At 27.4% G+C, this 18,838-nt stretch overlaps 1 protein-coding gene across 4 annotated transcripts; it reads right to left on the bottom strand.

The window, feature by feature from the left end:
• Window positions 1-2,057: 2,057 nt before the first annotated feature.
• On the bottom strand, window positions 2,058-9,148 carry LOC137831387 (uridine kinase-like protein 4). 4 transcript variants are annotated; one of them, XM_068639046.1, is made up of 15 exons: window positions 8,912-9,148; window positions 7,638-7,798; window positions 7,076-7,167; window positions 6,213-6,282; window positions 5,613-5,725; window positions 5,328-5,424; window positions 4,781-4,860; window positions 4,270-4,464; window positions 4,083-4,166; window positions 3,948-4,008; window positions 3,122-3,182; window positions 2,918-3,011; window positions 2,762-2,834; window positions 2,537-2,619; window positions 2,058-2,443 (listed from the first exon to the last, which is right to left on the bottom strand). In XM_068639046.1, the coding sequence occupies exons 2-15, from the start codon at window positions 7,786-7,788 to the stop codon at window positions 2,267-2,269; spliced, it is 1,431 nt and encodes a 476-aa protein (XP_068495147.1). In that variant the 5' UTR covers window positions 7,789-7,798; window positions 8,912-9,148; the 3' UTR covers window positions 2,058-2,266. The 4 variants fall into 4 exon arrangements, with proteins under 4 accessions (XP_068495147.1, XP_068495150.1, XP_068495151.1 ...); XM_068639049.1 differs by having other exon boundaries at window positions 7,468-7,798; window positions 8,912-9,012; XM_068639050.1 differs by having other exon boundaries at window positions 7,661-7,798; window positions 8,912-9,010.
• Between the last annotated feature and the right edge of the window lie 9,690 nt (window positions 9,149-18,838).

The raw sequence follows: 18,838 nt of genomic DNA, 5'->3' as shown, positions 1-18,838 counted from the left end.
CATAACATCGTGTGAGTAACTTTTCAGTATTAAGATAAACTTTCAGTTGAGTATCATTCATTTTTCCTTATCATAAACAAGCTCAGTTTACCACATTTCCTTTTCTTATAATTAATTAATGTATAGATAATGTTTTGAATAATATCTTTATATGTTAAATAATCAAGAGGATGTTTCATTAAAATGTATGTGGAATATTGTGAATATCTATATACATATATGAGAATTAAATCTCCATTCTTATCATTGTATTTTATAAACCCCAAATTTGTATATCTCCCCTATATTATTCATACACTACAAGAGGTCAAATTAATATAATGTGTAATTTGTTTTTACTTTGTTAATAGGAAAAACTTTACTACTTAACTCTATTACATATACATGCATTTACACAAACAACCATTGGTTGTATAACGTTATCATAAGTTCTTTAGTTTCCTAATGATATAACTTCCGTTGATCAAGTGATACTTGATGTTCAATTTCTTTGTGTCATGATTTCAAAACTCATAATTCAATCATGGTAACAAGCTATATAAGAAACATAAGAAAAAAGTTATATACAATTCATGCATGTGACATCATCTACTACCTACAAATGAATAATGAAAACATGTATTTATTATACTTACACTGCATACCGAGTGTCAAAACTTGAACGTCTAAGTACCTTTTACATATATCATCTGAACTCGAAGTTCACGAAGACAAGGAGTGGAGGAGTGAGAGGTGCAGAACAAGTTTATTTAAGAGGAAGAAAAAACTGACCGACCAATCAAGAAAAAATTCAATCATTCTTTTGATTTCAATCTCATTAAAAAATAAAAATTATTAAAATTATTTGTAAAAAATAAAACAGGTTATAAAAATGTGATTACATCATCTAGAATATTATTTTCCCCTCATAGTTACACTTTGAGAATGTATTATGTTATATAGATATTTTTCAAGAACACAATAAATTTGTTAGTTTTTATCACTATCAACCTAGTTTTACTTTTGCTAACATGTTGACAAATAACTTTTACTAATATGATTAGTAAAATAACTCTTTATGATGTCGGCTAAAAAATACACATGATTAACTTTAGTAAAAAAAGTCATCAAAATGTGAAGTAAAGAGACATAAATTTAAGATTAAAAAAAAAATTAGATGAAATTTGGAAATCTCTAAAATTCTCATTATTCAAAATAATTATCATCTTAAAATTTTTCATCCAATACAATGTAAAAAATATTCTTTGGAACCAGTTCACACTTCATGTTTCCCATTTTATTGAGGTTTAATTTTATCCTGGGTTATATAAAACATACTAAAGTAACTATTTTTTTAAAATTTGAATTTGTAACTTTTATTAACCAAAATAATGTTGCTTTATTATTTCTTTATTATTGTTGTTTGTATAGATAAATTAATTTTAAATTACATTTTAAACTTTTGCTTGTTTTATAACACCAACCTAATAATCCACACAATAATATATTTCATTAATTCGGATTTTATAATTTTTTATTTTATTTTTTGAACCATTTATATAATACTGACTTTAATTTTAATATTATTTTATTTTTTATTTCTTATACACACTACTTTCATGAATTTTGTAATTTTCCTACAAACTTTTTATAGAAATTTTGGTAAAATAAAAATACCAGACCTTCTTTAAATTTGTTGAAAATTACTGCAAGTGATGTGGGATTACCAGTCCTTCACTACCCAATCATGTGCTTCTACATTCCAATAAATTTGTGTATATTCATATGTGTATCAGTGTAGATTTTTTGTCTTGAGATTTACTTAAATTTAAGTATTTGATAACTTATCTTAGGATATATATATATAACTTAGAACTTACTATCTATTTTTACTAACAAAACATATATAATTTTTAACCATATAACATATTCATACATTTCTAGAATCTTATTGTAAGTGCAGTAGAAACTTAGCCAAACCAGATTTGGGGATTCAAATATACATTAGTTTCTATATATACAGAGTAAGGTTTGGGAAGTATCCAGAAAATAAAAAATCAACACAACTTCAGAGAAAATTTCTAGAGTAAAAGGTAACATAAATTTTCCATAAACTTAAATAAGCACAAGGACAATAATATAAGGGTGATCTAAGGTCTAATAGTGTCAAAATTGATTTAGAACTAAAATTCAGACCCCAGCACAATATTCATAAAGCAAATCTCAATCACCTTACTAGAAGACCAACTAGTAACCAAAAATTATCATGGATTTTGCCAAACTATAACTACTGTGTAGAAACCACCATTTGCTCATCATCATCATCTGTTCCAAAGTACCTATCTCCGAACTCACCCATGCCAGGTATGACACGAAAATCTTCATTCAAGCCGATTTCAATCTCAGATGTTACTATCTTTATTCTTGGAAAACTTTTGCATACAACATGCACACCTTTAGGTGCCTGAAAAGATGCAGAGATAAAATGAAAATGATCTTAAATAACACAATAACATAGAGGGAAAGAGAGAGAGGAACTAAGATATTGGTCACTTACAGATATGAGATTAAGAAATATGATGTTGGATTCAGGTACACCTTTCCTTATGAGTAAAGAAATTGCTTGGACAGCAGAATTACCTAGGATGAAAATGTTCAAGAGGCTAATTCAATGAAAAGAAGCAACACCAAATATCAATTTCTTTTAAATCTGCTCTTGCTACAATGTAGTGGCAATAGACACCACAGACTTGCAACTTCAAAACAAAAGAGAATGACAAACCTGTGCCAAGTATAGGGTCCAAGAGTAACACATGCCTGTCTGAGATATCATTGGGCAACTTTTCATATATTAGCTGTTTGTTGATCAAAGATAAGATATCAGTGTCAAGAAATGAAACTGAGATTTGTTCTAAGGCATACATGCAGATGGACAAACCTGCTGCCCATTGTCACCTTCTCTGTGAATTAGAATTTTCCCAATCTTGATACCTTTGCAGCATGCTCTTAAAGCATTCTCCATGCTCTCCCCACTGGAATGAGAGTATGTTAATTATGATAACAGAAAATGAATCTCCAAACAATAAAATATACTGCAATCTAATGGATTTGATACTTCAGCTTTGGACAAGAGTAATAATACCTTCTGATAACAGAGACACCACACAATCTTTTACAAAAATCAACACCAGTGTATACAGAACCTGCATATGAGGACAAGAATCAACAGTTACCATAAGAAGGTTCTAATGTGAGCAAACTAACTCTTTTAGGTAAATAGAAGAACAAATATGACAACCACATTGAAACATACGCAAAATATGACAATTGTTCCAATTAACATCATGGGAAACAACAGACACATATCCCAAGTATAGCATAACAGACAGTTGATTCACACTATATCCTTCACATGGCAAAAGCCAAAATGAATGAATTATTTGTAGTCTCCTTTCAGCATGGGTTCATGAAGTAGAGCAACACGCCATCATACCATGAATTCAAATCAAATGGAGGCATGAAAAAGTAAATCATTAGAGGGTATACAGGAATGCTGACATTTTATAATCAACTTCAACAGATAATGTTAGAACCTCTAATAAGACTAGCATTTAAGGCATATGATAACAGAAATTTAACACCAGAAAATAAGCGAACTAAAATTATAGCCATAGTTATTTGTAGAATATAGCAAATTAGTTGTAGTTTATGTACTCCTCATTTGTGAAATTGTGACAATACACTACTAACACATGATAACCTAGACATCTGATGTACATGTTATCCACAACAATTTGCAATGAAAGCAGACAACGAAACATGTATAACAGCAATACAAAACCTGATATGGCAGTCAAAACATTCATCTAAATATTTTTGCCACAAAGATCAAAAAGAAAAAAATATAGCACATAAAACTAATGCATCACAACAATCAAGGAGGAAAGTATTTAAAAAGTTAAGATTACCAGTGGGAGTGAGTACTTGTTTTTCTGTAAATGGCAGATGCCCCAAACCATGTTCAACAACCTGGTCAAGTTCAATTATTATGATGTCATATTGCCATTTATATGAGAAACAAAAAAACAAACTTGTTTACTTACCAATCGAATCAAACGATCAGAGTAAAATACAAAATCATGCTTCGTTGTTTGAGCATCACGTATCAGCGTATGCATACCCCGTATCTGCATAGTAGTAATGACCAAGATGGTTTAACTTAAAAGTAAAAATCAAAGATCGGTGTGTTATAAGTGGGATGACTGAAAATGTCTTTAATCAAAGGGGTACCTGAAAAGTTGATTGAATAACATATAAATTCGGATATATTTTACACAGGTCATGCTGACCTAGCTTTGTGCGGATATGTTGTACAATCAAATCAATGGCCACATGATTATCTCCTCCACGGGGTATAATTATATCAGCATACTTCTTTGTTGGAAGAATAAAGTCATCAAAAGCTGGCTTCACAAATTTTGAATACTGCAATAAATATTACAAAAGAATCAGCTGCAAAATATCCATTAAATGGTTAATATTAACCGTGAAAATCTGATGAAGAATATGATAGCTAGACAAATATTTATAAACAAAAAGAATACTTAATGACTTAATTCCATACAGTACAAAATGATCATATGTTTCTATATTAAAGGAATTTGCATAGTAACCAACCAGCAGCACGAAACTAAAAACTATATTTCCCAAGTCTTGCAATGAAGTATATATAACAAGGTGAAAAAAGAAATAAGAAATAGTGAAAATATGTTATGTAAATGGTGTGGCAGAAAGTTGCTACCTGATCAAGAACTGCTCCAATATCCCGACCCTTCTCATTAGTATCACGCCTAATCCTTCTTGCCAATCGAACATCAGCATCTGCACTGAACATTTTAAAATGTAAAGTAACAACTTAACTCAGTATTTCAACAAAAGACCTATAAGCAAAACAAGTACAAGTTGGAATTGAATACTCAGCAATTTTAAACATTAAGTTTATATACAGGCTTAGAAAATGCCTAGCAGATACACATAATAACAATTTAATGAAAAAATAAAGAACCAACAAATAAATGAAAAGAGTAATAATATGAAGATGGGTCAAAGTATAACAAATAGGCTCATAGTACCCCAAACCCTCAAAAAATTCTTAAATGATATAAAACAATATGAAGAATACGAATTTTTATATATCATAATGTGGATTATAGGGGGAAGGGAAGACACCAATTCCAAGAGATGAAAAGAAATGAATCTAACAACATGTCCCATTTAAATTAACAAATGCAGCACAACTTACAATAAATAAATTCTGACTTAAAAATGGAAAAACAATAATAAAGGACCTGTGTCAACAAATATCTTCATATTCATCAACTCCCGAACACGCTGATCATGGAAAACAAGGATGCCTTCTAAAATTATGACATCTGAAGGGTTCACCTGAAAACACATTAAAGCAACACAATGAAAAGAGAACGACAACAACAACTTTGTATAAGCTAAAATATGCATTTCGATTATCACATAAATATATTTTATACTTGTAATTTGCACTAAAAGTCTTTTGAATGATATTTGCAACTTCACAAGTATTGAGTCTAACAAAAAGAGAAGTTCCAGAGATATACCCTTCTTAACACATCACTTTTGTAAGTCTTAAAATCATACTTCGGAATATCTACTGCTTCACCATGCTTCAACTTGTCCATAACACGTAGTAATTGCTCAGTATCAAAAGCATCTAATTAAATATCAAAACATAAGTACAGGAATATTAACACAGTTTCTTTAAAAAATTAAAATGTCAACATTTTCACTCCTCTAGCTACCCTATCAATTTTCAGAAATATTTTAAGAGAGAAAAAGGTGTTCACTCTATATAACATTTTTACATGTCATCCAATCACCATGGTAAGTTTGTTGCTTTTACAATAATCACCTCAAAAATCATATCAACATGATTTGTAATTGGATAATAGAGTAAAATTATTTTACACTGTCAGTGCATTACATTAACTAATACTTTAATTCACTAACATGCAGCTGTAGTTAATGAGTTCATAATTAGTTTACTAGAATGACTAAAACATGAGAATGAACAAAAGTTTGGACCCTCAGACTCAAAAGTAAAAAATGCATGTTAATAAAAACAGACAACACCATAGAATATTCCATTTATAATACTTTAATATGAAGAGAATGTCGGTAATGACAAAGAAGTGTACTACCAGGATGGTCAAAGTTGTAATCTTGTACTCGTGTAAGTTCCTCCTCAGAAAAGTTATTGTAAAAGGAATCCTGTCATAAATAGTTTCTTTATTAAGGTCAAAGTATCAATATAAGTACAGTAAGAATGTATGGACCAGATTTGGAAACATGCCACCCAAAATGAAGTTAAAAGGAAGGAATAACTAATAGAATGAATAAATAAAGATAATCAATGACATGAATGACAAAGAAATAGCATAAGGATATACTTTGACAATACCCAAAGAGACATGTTTTTTATATCAGCTAACATTACAAGAAAATAATTGAATAACAACTAATTTAGAGACAAAAAAATAATTAGTTATGATATTGACTAAGTTAGATATTGTTTTATAAACTAAAAAAAAATCGTTTCTAAAGTAGTTTCTACTAGTAACAAAACTTTATAAAGTAGTTTCTACTAGTGTTAAAACTTTATAAAGTAGTTTCACTAGTAACAAAACTTTATAAAGTAGTTTATAAAATAAAATCTTTTCTACTAATTATTTTGTCTCTAACTTAGTTGTTATTTAATCATTTTCTTATAACCGAAAAGGGCAGAAAGAAGCTTAGACGAATACTAAAAAAATAAAAAATAAAATAAACATAGATGAAGTATTTTGTTGTAAATGGGGTCAAATTTACAATAATGGTAATAAAAATGTTCCTTAAAATTCTTTGAATATCAAAAGAAAACAGAATCCCCAGGGATTCAGATCATGGATAGAACAGGATGCATATAGGGTCTGATGTACAAACCAATCGATTGTTTGTTTCCAATGATCCCTTTATTATATTTTTTCAATTTGATCATCGAGAAGTATGAACAGAGATTCAATACCTGATTAACAAGTACAACTCGTTGATCATGAAGCTGTTGAATAATCATATCGCAAACTGCTGTCTTGCCAGATGCTGCACCCCCAGCAACACCTGCATCATAAAACATAAGCAAAGCAAGTTAGAATCATTAAGATAAAAGAGAAGTGGTAAGAATTGAAGGCAGGGATTCCAAACTTACACCTTGAGGTATAAAAAAACTCTACTCTATTTCAATTGACAAAATTTGCAAAGCATAAAAGGACTGTGTAACATTGATATTAGTTGAAATGATACTATGATACTAGAACTCAGCCATATATCAGATGCTGTGCAATTAAATTTCATGTTAATATGAAATAACTCCAGCAAGATGAATTTGTGATTTCTTTTCAAAGCAGGCATGATTCTGACCTGAGTACATCAACTTTCACACAAAGACACAGGTTTCAAGTCATGAAACTCTATTACTTCAACTAGTACAAAATTGTGCTTTAACAGTAGTGATTTTGTTCATGTACTCTGTAACACAACTTCAAGGCCTCGTGTGAACTTATTTGGCAGTTTGCCACAGGAAAACACACCTATGACAAAAGGTTGTTCATACATGTCAGTTTCCGAGGTTGTTGGTTGTTCTATGCTAGCCTTTCTTTGCTCAAAACCATCCATGTGAAATCCAGAAAAATGAACCTCGTTGGAAGACTCCATTAATTCTACAGCCGACTTAGCATCCATTGGCAAAGACCTGGAAAAAATAATAGTTAAAAATTACAGATAGAGAAATGAAAACAGAAACAAAAATGTCTCCAAGACTAATCTGAATCTAGTATGAGTATATATAGCGAACAGATTAACCACCTTTTAACCAACTTTATAGTGTACGTATAGATACACAATAATATATTAAAGATTGGAGTTCATATAGTTTGTCACTATCTAAAGAGACATTCACATTAAGTTTTACAACAACTTGTAAATGTGAATGATTGGATCAAGTCAACCATCTTAGCCTTTGGTACTCTGTCACTACTCATTCTTAATAAAAGACTAAAATTGCATTTTTCTTTATTTTGCATATCATGACTTTGCATTGACTAAAATGGACTAGAGTAGCATGCCATTCTCTTGTGTTCCACTATCATTATATTACAGATTGAGATTCTGTGGTACACCCATCTTTGGACCTTGGTAATTTTGGTACCATTTTTAGTAATTGCAGATTATCTAAGGCTTTCAAAGCATGTATGTATACACCAAGGGAATCCGGAGGTTTCTCAGCTCCTCCCAGCACCATTTTCATAAATCTACCAAAACCCTATAAATAGACTAAGCACCCCCAATTCCTCAAGTATAACACAAATTATACATCCCACTTTCACCTTGCCCTGGTCTATCATGGACCAGATAAGAGTAACACATCTATTACTTTTCCAGCATATACATCAAACACAAAATTATGCTCACCCACTCATGAAAATCCTTTCTACAAAGTAGCAACAATGATTCATGTTTCACTCACCAAATAACAAAACCTCAATAGACAGAAGTCAAATAGGGAAAAGCACCTACCTACCAATGCAAGTAACAACCAAGGAAAATAATAAACAAGATTAAAAAAAAAAAACTAACTTTATGCTCACCCAATTCACACTGAGTAAAACAGACACACCCCAGTAATCACAGCCGAAATTCTCTAATGGGTTTTCACACCCAAATCCAGATCCAAGAAAAAGAAAAAGAAAAGGCAAATATTGTAGCTGCATAATTCATCAAAGTTGAACCCCAAACAATCCAACCAATGGATATAAAAAAAAAATACTAGTTATACCAAATAGACAAATGCTGATTCCTAACATACCTGTTGAATGGAAGAATTTGACAAAAAGCAGCAACAGCAGAAGGGTGAGTTATTTATTGCAAACAGACACAGAGATGAGTTAAGTATAAATGTTTTTGTGCAATCCCTTTGTTTAGGCTTGGTTTATATACACTCGTTGTTGGCAAATGGCCCCATTTTCTCTACAAAATTACCACCTTCACCTACCATTGAAATTTTCTTTTATTCTCCTTCTGATTCCAATTCTCCATGAAATTCATAACTTTCAGAAATGATAAATTATTAAATACTCATTTTTCTTTCTTTTTTTTCTTCATTTTACCACATTATTTTGTAATTGTAGAACTTTTCACCTTTTTAAAAGATGAAAAGCTTTTTTCTTTCTGTAAAGTTTTTTTTTGTTTGAAATGAGCTAAATTCTTTTCTCTGTTTTGTCTTGGTTGATTTTATATCAATTTATATTAAGTTTGAATTTGCGTTCGTAAAAAAGATTTATAAAATTGAATTTGTGTAAAAACCCAATATGAAACTTTATTTAATATAAAAGTTATTGAAGTTGTTTTAATTCAAAATTAATTTTTCATGTTGAGTAAATTTTTAATATGATTAAACGTGTGAATAGTTACTTAAAATCAATATTAATTATTTTTCAACATAAAGTTTAAATAAATTTCAAACTATTAATTATTTCTCACACATATCATTATTACACTAGTACTACAATAAATATAAATATTCTCAAAATTAAATATTAATTTACTATATTATTAGACATTGATTCTTACGTTTTATTCATTAAATAAATTAAATGTAAAATATTTTTAAAATATATTTTTAATTTCTTCCACATAACTATTTCTCTTTGTGACCAATCGGAGAGCTGTTTATAAATTGTATTACGTCCCCACAAAAGACAAAATGGTTTCGAATTTAGAAAAGATAAATTTAAAATTGTAATAATTTGCATCTCAGATAAAGTTTATTATATTTGGGTAAATATACGAGTAATTCATCACACTTTCTAAAAAATTAATTTAAACATAATAATGCATTATGATATTAATTATATTTTAATTCAAATAATGCATAAAAATAATAATTAAAAATAAAAAATAGTTATATTATGTTTTAGTTAAATATATAGCTTAATTTCTTTATTTAATTATTTTAAAATTTAAATGTTATAATTATTAAAATAATTAACTTATATTTTTAATTTATAAAATATGAAAATAATTTTTATATATTTATATAGACAAAAACTCAAGAAAACAGACAAAAATAAAACGTTTTAAAAAAAATCCTCATTGATAAAATCCAATTGCGTAAATAATGTCATAATTAATCAACATATGTTATTACCTTCCCCATAAATATTACAAAAGAAAAATGCATAAAGCAAAGTTTCAAACAACATTTATGAAATCCCAATAAAAAAAATGTTAACATTAGTTATAACTTTTCACCTATTTTCATATTGTATCTGGGAAATAAAGTAATAACTATTTAAAAGAAATTAAAAAAAAGCTTAATAGTGTTAATACATTATATATAAAACATTTTGGTTGGTGATAAAAAATAAAAACTGAACATTATGAAAAATATATGCAAATCATAATAAAAACACAACTAAATATATTATTTTTAATGTTTTTAATTCTTAAAATTTGGAGTTGGTTTTTCAAACTTAAAAAGATAGGTTTTTTAATTTCTAAACATTAAATTAAAGGGATTAAAACATTTTCATCTGCTTTTAGTTGCTAAAAATAAATTTGAGATACTGAAATTGTACATTTTTAAACTTAAAAACTAAAATATTTTTTGCAATTTGAAGGCTAAGATTCTTCTTAAATTTGAAGTCTAGAAATTAATTAATTTTGTTTACAAAATCTAACTTCGTTTTAATTAATTTTAGAAAATTATATTGAAGAACAAATTAAAATATATCCTTTTTTATTAAGATTTTAATATAAATTTAATCATATTAAGTAGAAATTAGAAGAATATTTGTGTATGCTGAGATGTCACTGTACTAATTACTGCTGACAGTGTGACTCAAAGCTTATCAGATTTTTCACAATCTACGTTGGCAATGATTCGGATGTGGGCCCCACTCACTTTTACGCCAATTTTTAAAATAAAAGTTATATTGTTTTAAAACTATATTTAAGTTTTTTAACCTTTAAAAAATTTAAACTTTAGTTTTTTTTTATTTCTCTAAAATAATTTATCAGCTTTTAACTCTCTTTTTTCTTTTAATTTTCACATCTAACTTTAAACTGGTTTAGACGGTATTTTATGAGGAATGTTAGCGCAGTGTTTTATAAGGTATAAAATGTGTTAGAACAAAAAAACACACATTTTATGTGCGTTTAAAATCCTTCATAGTGTAATTCATTATCTCCGATAATAACAAAATACAATAATATTATGATACAAAACAGTGTTTTATAAAAACAGTTTCGAATTAAAAAAAATTATTGACTAATACTCAATTTTATATCATATATGTTTAAATATATATATATATATATATATTAATCTACATAGTATAATTATTGCAATTAACAATACGAATAAGATATACAAAAGTAATTTATTGAAATAAACTTTCTCAACATAAAAATAAATATATCAAAAAAATATATTTTAATAACAAATCACAACTATTCAATTTTTTTCAAATACCAACTTAGAACAACTATATAAATCACACATGGATCTATACAATCAAAACGAAATATCAATTGACATCTTTCAGAAGACTCATATTAAGTATGTCCTACTAAAGATTAATACTTGATTCAATTCACAAGACTTAGATTTACAAGCGAACTTAGGAGAATTAATCAGGGTAAAAACTTAAGTCATGTATCAACATGTGTTACGATGTACAAGACTCACATGGTAAGTTCAATACAACCTAAGTCGTGCATCCACATATGTCATGGTGTGCAAGAAATTGCTCCCCATATTCTCACCACCTAATATCTTAGTTTATGTGACTTAGATCATTAGTGAAACAAGGAATTTTTGTTACAACATATGTTTCAATACTATACACAAATCAAACAATGGTTCACGTATCATTTTAGATATGTGACCATAAATTCATACAAATTCTATCAATCTCAATAAACATCAGACAATATAACTTATTTAAACAAACACAAAAAAATCAATTAAATTTACAACTTAATATTCATTTCACATTTAAAATAAGCATTCATACACAATCCAATCCATTGAAGAGACTAGAAGAAAACAAAAGAAAGAAAGAAGAAAAATATTTTGGCTTAAGTGATAATGGGCTCGCTTGAGCAAAAATCTAGCAAAGAGAGTTGATTTTTTTTTTAAATAAAAGCTTCCATGTTAGGTATCACTATGCAACTTAAGATCTCAGCTAAGCTGACACCTCAAGTTACAACAATCATTTACCATCACATGAAAAAAATATTATTGAACAAAAGAAAAATAAAAAAAAAATACAAAAAATACAAAAATACGGGAGGACTATACCAAAACCCATATGTTAACAAAAACGATACATAGGTAGACTATACCTATTCATAAAGAATTCTAAGAATAGACAAGGTGGAAGCCTATTATACCAAAGAAAAGGTTCTCTATGAAAAAATCCTAAATTAGCCAACTTATCAGCACACGCATTTCCTTCACGAAAAATATGAGTAACCGTAAATCTAATTTTCCCACAGTAATTAAGACAAGCATTCCATCGATTACGAAGAATCCAAGGAACAGTTGTCCTAGTAGTAAACGCAGCACAAACCAAAGCAGAATCACATTCCAACCAGACATTAGTAAGCCCCATCTTTTGAGCTTCCTCCATAGCATGTATAACCCCATAAAACTCAAAAGAGAGTTGATTTTCAATACTATTTTGCTTGAGCGAAAACAAGATTGAGTTGCAGGGCTATTTTCCCTTGAGTGATAATTGACTCGTTTGAGTGAAAATACCAAAAAATCAACCTTTGCAACAAAATAAACCTATTTTAAAATTTATCCAAAACCGATTTAACGAATAAAAGTCTCAAATGCAGTAATCTGCACACAAAATGACAACGCACAACAAATTTCATTCATTCAAACTACATAAATCTCATCTCAAACTCAAACATTAAAAACATATTCAAATGATTTTTTCCTTTAAATTACAATGTGTTAATTTGTTGATTTTATGTATATTTTGTTTTAGCATCAACTTTTCACTTGAGTAATGTACAAAGGATAAACAACCATTGTGTTCAATTTAATATTGTCTTATATATGTGTGATGGAGCAATTATTTATTGTATGGAGCTCTCACTGCTTAAGCGATAAAGTAGTCATTCAAGTGATGATGAATTTAAGTTTGAATGATGTTATGAAACTTGGTGGCTTATGTAATAAGTAATTTAGCTCAAGCGATAAAGTAAGGTTTCATCTAGAAAAAGTCACCATTGATTTTTCTCTCCCTTTGAAATTGTTCACAAAAAAAACTCGAGGACACTCGAGGGAGAGAGATAAAATAAATTATCTCTCATTTAGATCTTGTATCACTCAAGCAATACAAGTTCGTTCAATGGGTGGTGATGATTTTATGTTCATGTGATAAAATACATAAAATACATATTGAAAGTTATGATATCTTGAAAATTTAGCTTATCTTTAATTTATTGTGTATTAATATTACTAGATGATATTAAAAATATAAAAAAAAATCATAGACAAACCTAGATATATTATAGTTATTTCTACTTTCTTTTCCTATATATACATATGTATATATTATATTTATTTATTGAAAATAATATTATTCCAACAATGTATATATTTAATTTAATTTGATGGATAAGTATATATATATATATATATTAAATTAGTATAAATATTTTGGAGTTTACACATGTTACTCCAATTAAAAAAATTAAAACTTTCATTTCCATCAATACAAGTTAATATCGGGATGAGTTCTTACTAAATATTGAGTTATTTAAAGTGTTGAAATAAAAAAAAAATTAAGTCCACCTAAGTTATTCAAATTTAAAGGTGGTTTTATCCAAAATCTCACATGGGTCATTATATTTCATTATTGAGTTAAACTTTTTAAATTTTAACATGTATTATTTGTTAATCCGCGTTTATGTAATGTTAAATATAAACCGTGATAGAAATGTAAAACGTGTTTAGTTTTAAAATATTAGCATGAAATTTGTCAAAAATTAGTTAACAAAATATATAAAAATATGAAATTTCATTACTAAAACTTGAAATTAAAAATATATTATATATATAATGTCATAATATTATAGATGAATATAATATATCCTTTTCTAAAACTTCACATCATGTCATTTTAGAAAGTTTCGTCTCACTATCCGTTGAAAAAGTGGATTGGGTCCACTTTACCCCTGCCGACTAACATAATCATCATAATCACCACAATTTGTCATTAAAAAATTAATTAGTGGGAGATTATAATTTCCTTTTTTACATATACTTTTAAAAATAGTGATCCAAAAATTATATTTAAGTAAACAATAATTTTCATGTTGACCCCTCCTATCTCACTTTAAAAAATATTTTAATTTAGGGTTAATAATATTTTAAAGTCTCTACAGGTTCTTAAATTTAGATTTTTGTCATTCATTTTTAAAATATCATAAATACTGAAAATTTAATTCTGTATGGGAGAAAGGATTCTTCAGAAATTAAAATTTGGATATTTTAAAAAATGTTATTTCATAAAAACACTATTGACCATAAAAAATGTTATTCATATATATAACCTAAAACTTAAAACACTTAAAAGGACTTCTTTTAAGAGAAGTAAATCTGTATAAGATAAAGAAATAATCAAATTATTTAATTAGAAAATATTGTAATTATACAATCAAATTTAATAATCTAATATGAATTTATCATTCGTGCATTATATTATAATTTATAAGTATAAAGAAGATGATTATATTGTCAAAAAAATAAAAAATTATCTTAAAGTGGGTCTTTTTTTAAATAAGTATAATACAAGTAAACAAATTTACCATTATACAGTTGAATTCATATATGAATAATATCAAATTAAGTAAATTAGAATTTGAATTCAGAATAATGGTGGAGTGATCCACGTCGACTAGAAATAATAATATTTTATTATATAAATGAGTGTAAATTTTATCTATGAACCCGATTTTTTATGAAGTTTGTAAGGTATGGGCGAGGTCGAGACCCACATAACCAAGACTAGGGGAACCTGGCTGAGACCTTAGGAGACTTGGCTGAGTGGCTGACAGGCCGAGACTTCAGAAGACTTGGCCGAGGCGACCGAGAGGCTGAGACCTTAGAAGACTTAACCAAGACGACCGAGACCACAAGGATTTGGCCAATGGCCGACCCACACCATGGGAGCTTGGCCGATGGTCGAACCCTATTACAATTAACGCTCAAACCAAGATCAGTAAAGCTAATCCATCATCAAGAATTAGGTAATGCAACCTTAAGCGGTATCCACCTCGATAAACGGGCCCAACAAGGTAGGCCCATTAGAATAATATAAATAGTGCGCATCCCAAGGAGTAAGGTATGTCATTTATTACTGTTCACCTACCTGAGAGTTGACCACCCGCTTTACTGACTTGAGCGTCGGAGTGCCTTCGCAGGTACCCCCACCATCCGGTGTTCAGCCGAGACCGAGTGCCAAAGAAGTAGCAGGAGGACGAGAAGAATCCCAACTCATCACCCAGTCACCTGACCGACCGAAGGAAGGAGAAGAAGACTTCAATAGTTCTCTAGGTCCCATCTCCCTAGCAGGAACAAAGTTGAATTAGACTTAAAGTTCATTTCTAAATATGATATAGAGTAACATCGACTAAATGAAAATATTTCATTAAACTTTTATAATTTAATATTTTATACATACATAGAGTTATAATAGCTAGTAATAATGCACACTAAAGATAAAAATAGAGAAAGAACAAACATTAAAAAAATATAGTTGATGAAACAAAGTTACTAGGAAGGTGAAACAATTTAGTGTGTTCATAATTGGTAGTAAACTACAAAGAAAGTCGTTATAGCAACATAGAAATGCATACTACCAAAATCAATTGCATTAAACACACTTGTGTTAAAACCAAGAATGTTCATATAATGTGAATAGGCATGACTAAAACCAATTTTGCTTAAAGAAAACCAGAAAAATATTGAAAATAAAGTTTTTTTACCATCAGTTAACAAGAGTGATATTACAATGTTCCAGAAATGTTTCGAATTATATTCCTATTACACATTAAAAAAATTTATTAAAAAGAAACCAATTCTAGAGACAAAAAATAATTAATTGCTATATTTACTAAATTAGAGATAATTTTATCAACTAAAAAAGTGTTAGTTTCTAAATTAGTTTATATAATTGATAAATAATTTTTAAATTGGTATTTAAAACTACCAAGTTTTTTCTACCAAATTTAGAATCTAAATAATTGGTACTTAAAACCTATCTTCGTACCTAATTAGATATCAATTTATAAACTATTTATCAATAATAAAAAATAATCTAAAAATTAATAATTTTTTTATTCTCTAACATGATCTCTAATTTAGTCAGTATAACAATTAATTATTTTTTGTTTATAAAACTAAATTATATTTAATAATTTTATTATAGTGACATATTTTAGGTCACACTCCATTAATAAGTGACTTTAAGTTTAAGTTAATTTTATAAAATTAGTTTATGAGATATGATTTACTCCATTTATATATTATAAAATGTTTTTATCTCTAGTTGACATTATTGTGACATGATAAGATCAACAATTTTTCATTATAATCGATATTTAAATAACTTTAATATCATATTAAAAAAAAGTAAATATTTAATTTTAACTTAACCTTAAAAATTACTAATTCAAATATAATTTATCTATAGTCTAGTGAGATTATTGTTAAAATATGTCTTAATTACGGTAAAAAAAAATAGTAATGTGTCCAAAAAAAAAGGCACGATTAGCTGCAACTTTTTTGAAATTGAAAAAAAGGACACTAAGAATTACTCTTTGTTTGGCTTTTTATTAGGTTTAAGTGATAACAAACACGTTATTTTTTTCATGGTTGGCTTTTCAGGCCTTCTAAAAAATACCTTACTCAAAGAGTAGTGTTTATTTATATTCTATTTTTTCTCTTTCCCTTTTTTTATTGTAAAATTTGTTGTTTTATTATTCTATTATATTGTATTCTGAAAAAAAAATTATTATCAGTAAGTTAAGGATAAAAATGTATTATTATCATTAATTTCGATTTTCAAGCCTTGTGAAATTTAATGTAGTACTTTTTCAATAATTTGTTAGTTGAAGTTAAAAGATAAAAAATTAAGTACTTTTTTGTTGCTAATCTCTGTATTTGAGATATTATTAGGTTTGGTTTGAAATGACTTGGTCATGGTATTTGAAAAAAAAAACATTATAACAAATTATGATTTTTTTTTAAATTATGACTTTCTCAGAATAATTATTAAAAAATATTTGCATGATTTATTTAAATTTTTTTCTTAAATTTACGCTTAAAATAAATTTAATTTATTAATTAAAAAAATCCTTTTGAAAAAATCTTCCTAAATAAAATGTTTTGAATTTTCTAGTGTAGCAAAATTCGAAAGAAGGTTTATTTGGTCACGGAATTTGTATACTTTTGTATTTGTCAAATACAAGAATATAATAAAGTGCATAGAGATATGTTAGGATTTTTTGTTTTGTATTTATACAGAAAAAGTATTTTTAATTCAAGTGAGATAAGACTTTTTTTTTTGTTTCTTTCGATAAACCAAATTCATTTCTGAATCGAATTTCTTTTATTTCACCGTCAAAACTTCACCAAACGAAAAAAATTATTTGTACAATTATTTCCTTATAAAATATTTAAAATTAAATTAATCATTATTTTTTATAATTAAATGAATTTTACTTTTTAATTCTTATATTTGCAATATTATCTAGTAGTCCTTATTTACAACAAAATAATTTATAAATGAATTTAATTATACAAAATCTAAACTTAGTTATTTACATGTAATTCATTTCTTACATAATGTTAACATTGTACAGAGTAACTTTTACCGCCATATTTCTCGTGAGTTTTTGCCATTTTAATTTAATTTCACAGAAATTCATATCGAAGTAGTGTTTACGAAATACTATTTTAATTTTAAATTTTGAAATTATACAGAAGTTATGCATATAATAAAGATGATTTTAATTTGTTTTCATAAAAATTGTACATGTTAAAAATTACTTTAATTTTCTAATGTGTTAAATTTATGCACGACAAAACAATTTTTTTAAGTGAAATTGTGTATAGCAAATAGGACTTTTAATGGATTTATTTATAGCTGAAATTATACTTAACCAACACCACTTCAATTGTTTTATTTTATTTGTGAGGTGCACCATTTTTCATTTTATTTTTGTATTAAAAATATTTGATAAATTATTAATAAACTAGTTAATAAATATAAAACACCATAAAAATAGAATGTATAAGTTTTTTAAAAATTAAGCTTAAAAACTAAAATTTATTGAAATATTAAATGAATAGTTTATCTAAATATAAATTAGGAGTATATTGGTAAAATTGAAAAAAATAAATAAGAATTATACTATGTCTGTTGGGCTTGAAACTTTCAAGTCCAAACAGTGTTGCTTTTCGCATCCTATGGATTTAAACTTACACCCTACGAGGGAGTGAAATAACAAAATTGTCTCTGAAAAAATATATTGTAAGATTGTACTTTACAAAATTTATTTCTCGATCCATAATATATATTTTGGATTGTACAATTCAAAATGTGATAATAGATTTCAAATTATACCATTTGAAATGTATTTCTAGATTCAATAAAACAAATTATTGTATACTTCTTAATGTATATTTCAAAAAACAAATACATTATGT

Source organism: Phaseolus vulgaris, chromosome 6 (assembly GCF_000499845.2).
Source record: "Phaseolus vulgaris cultivar G19833 chromosome 6, P. vulgaris v2.0, whole genome shotgun sequence".
Classification (NCBI taxonomy): domain Eukaryota; kingdom Viridiplantae; phylum Streptophyta; class Magnoliopsida; order Fabales; family Fabaceae; genus Phaseolus; species Phaseolus vulgaris.
Note: the sequence above shows the minus strand (reverse complement) of the source record. Positions and strands in the feature narration are given on the sequence as shown.